Raw genomic sequence first — 2457 nt, forward strand, 5'->3', positions numbered from 1 at the left:
AAAGAAAAGAAAAGAAAAAAAAAAAAGAGCAGTGAGCCTTGGAGGCGACAATTAGATCAGAATGATAAATGTTACTTTTATAGGATTCTTCTTCTTCTTCCTCCTCCTCTTTTCTGGTTTTTCTAGACAGGGTTTCTCTGTGTAGCCCTGGCTATCCTGGAACTCACTCTGTAGACCAGGCTGGCCTCGAACTCAGAAATCCATCTGTCTCTGCCTCCCAAGTGCTGGGATTAAAGGCGTTCGCCACCACTACCCAGCTAATCAGTGAATTCTTAGAATGAGCATGCGCTTGCTGAGCCGGATGGTTGCACAGCAGGCCTGCGGAGGTCTAGTTCAGGAGTTTAAGTTCGGAGTGACAGCCTAGTCGGCCAACCAACTACGAAATTCCAGCTTGACCACGCCCTTGCCCTGCCCTCACGCACAGCCCCACCCTCACGCACAGCCCCACCCCTCACCCCTGTGGGTAGGGAGTGGACTTTTTCTTTTCTGGCCTTCGGGTTTTTTTTTTTGTTGTTGTTGTTGTTGTTGTTGTTGTTGTTGTTCAGCGCCTGCGCAGTCCCAGCCTTCCCCGCCGTAGCCACTGAGCTCTGGGATTTCCTTTGGCTGCAAGATGTGGAGTCGGCGTCAAGGCCGCCTCAGGACGCTGGCGTTTGGGATAGAGGAGCTACGGCGCCGCCGGCGGGAGCGGGAGGCAGGTGTGGACCGACGAGGAAGCCAGGGGCAATACACACGTGGCGGTTGGGAGTAGGGAAAAGAGACCCCTGGCTCTGAGCCGAGTGTGTGCTGCCTTGCTTCTCCTTAACGGAGCCGTTCCTCTGCCCCCAGCCCTGCGGAAGGCGCGGAGGGAGCAGCAGTTAGTCAGCAAGAGACTGCTGAGGGAAGACGCCCCGGAAGAAGCCGGAGGCCAGAGTGCAGCTGTGCTTCTTGGGGAAGCTGAGGTGAGAGGCTGGGCAACCCACATCTGAAAGCCAGCCAGTCTTAACCTCCAGCTGTTCGCTGGATCAAGCCGGAAACAGGATGAATTTACCCTGTACCACTCAGTGCCCCTCATCCTTATACCAGTCCATCGTCAGTCAAGTCGTTGCCTATTGTTTTTAAACCGCTTTAAAGAGTTTCCGAGTCTATGGACCCTCTAGCGTAGGTGTTTCTAGCGTAGGATGCATCCTTTAAAAAGGGTCTTCATTTGCTACCCCATTCCTTTTTAAAACACAGAAACCAAAATCCTTCCATCGACCTGCTAAACTATACATAGTCTAACCTCTTACTGATTTGTCAGTAATCTCAACCCAGCCACTATGTCACATTTTCAGTTCCAGCAACATATACCAGCTGTCTCAAGGTCTGTATTTTTACTAAATCTAAAGTTTGTTTTGTTTTCTTAGTGCCTCGCAAACTGGCAATTCTTCTGCCTCAACTCAGGTACTAGTATTACTAGTATGCACCATCATATCCAGCTCTCCAAACTATACTTAACTTGATCCTGACAGCAGGCAGGTGTGGTGTGTCTCACCCGTAATTCCATCACTTAGGGAGTTGAGGCAGAAGGACCCTGAGTTTGAGGCCAATTTGGGTTCCATAGCAAGACCCTGAAAAAAAAAAGTCCAGATACACTCGCACGATATCTGGAATAAATGTATTCATTACTTTTTTGTTGTCAGTGTTTGTTTTGTTTGAGAGTCCCTTGTATCCCAGTCTATATTCAAACTCTGTAGCTGAGGGTGACCTTGAACTTTTTTCCTCTTGTACATATTAAGTGTTGGGCTTAGAGTTGTTCACCACCACACTGCCTCACTGCCTCACGGGGCGCTGGGAATCTAGTCCAGGAATTTGACCGAGCCAGGCAAGCCTTTACCAACTGTATTTCATCACTAGCCCAGATTTACTGAATGAGTAAATGAAAGTAAATACATTCAGCAGACATTGCTTATGTTTTAGTCATGCCTGTGTTCATATATTACTTGACAGAGCAGTTGCTCCTAGGTTGTGATGTTTATTCCATTATATGGTTCCTTTATGCCGGGACGTTGAGCATTGAGGCGTACAAAGACAGACAAGATGGAGCTCAGAGAAACAGATTTCTTTTCATTTTTATCGTGGGAGGAAAATGAAGCATAAGGAAAACTTATAAGTTGGTTGGAGGAAGCCAGACAATACTAATTTCCCTGAGGCCATGCAGAGCAGAAATCTGAAAAACAGAGTCTGGAGTGTATCACAGGCAGAGGCAATAGACGTGCAAAAGCATGGAAGCATGTAAACATGCTGTTCGTGGGTGTCGCTGGACTGTACTTTGCATGGAAGGACAGGTGAAAGGAGGGAGGTTTCACCAGGTGGAGAGGTTTAATATTATCCTGGAAATAGCCCTGTAAGAAGGTAGAGTAGGGGGCTGGCAAGATGGCTCAGCGGGTAAGAGCACTGACTACTCTTCCGAAGGTCCTGAGTTCAAATCCCAGCAACCAC

At 48.2% G+C, this 2457-nt stretch overlaps 1 protein-coding gene across 1 annotated transcript in view; it reads left to right on the forward strand.

The window, feature by feature from the left end:
• The first annotated feature begins 443 nt into the window (after window positions 1-443).
• The window catches only part of Tmco6 (transmembrane and coiled-coil domains 6), a 7014-nt gene continuing 5000 nt past the window's right edge, over window positions 444-2457 (forward strand). Inside the window, exons 1-2 of the mRNA XM_031365406.1 lie at window positions 444-695; window positions 826-938. Of these exons, the coding sequence (XP_031221266.1) occupies window positions 611-695; window positions 826-938 (198 nt within the window). The 5' untranslated portion in view covers window positions 444-610. The remainder of the gene's footprint in view (window positions 696-825; window positions 939-2457) is intronic.

This window comes from Mastomys coucha, unplaced genomic scaffold (genome assembly GCF_008632895.1).
Source record: "Mastomys coucha isolate ucsf_1 unplaced genomic scaffold, UCSF_Mcou_1 pScaffold13, whole genome shotgun sequence".
In the NCBI taxonomy this organism is placed as follows: domain Eukaryota; kingdom Metazoa; phylum Chordata; class Mammalia; order Rodentia; family Muridae; genus Mastomys; species Mastomys coucha.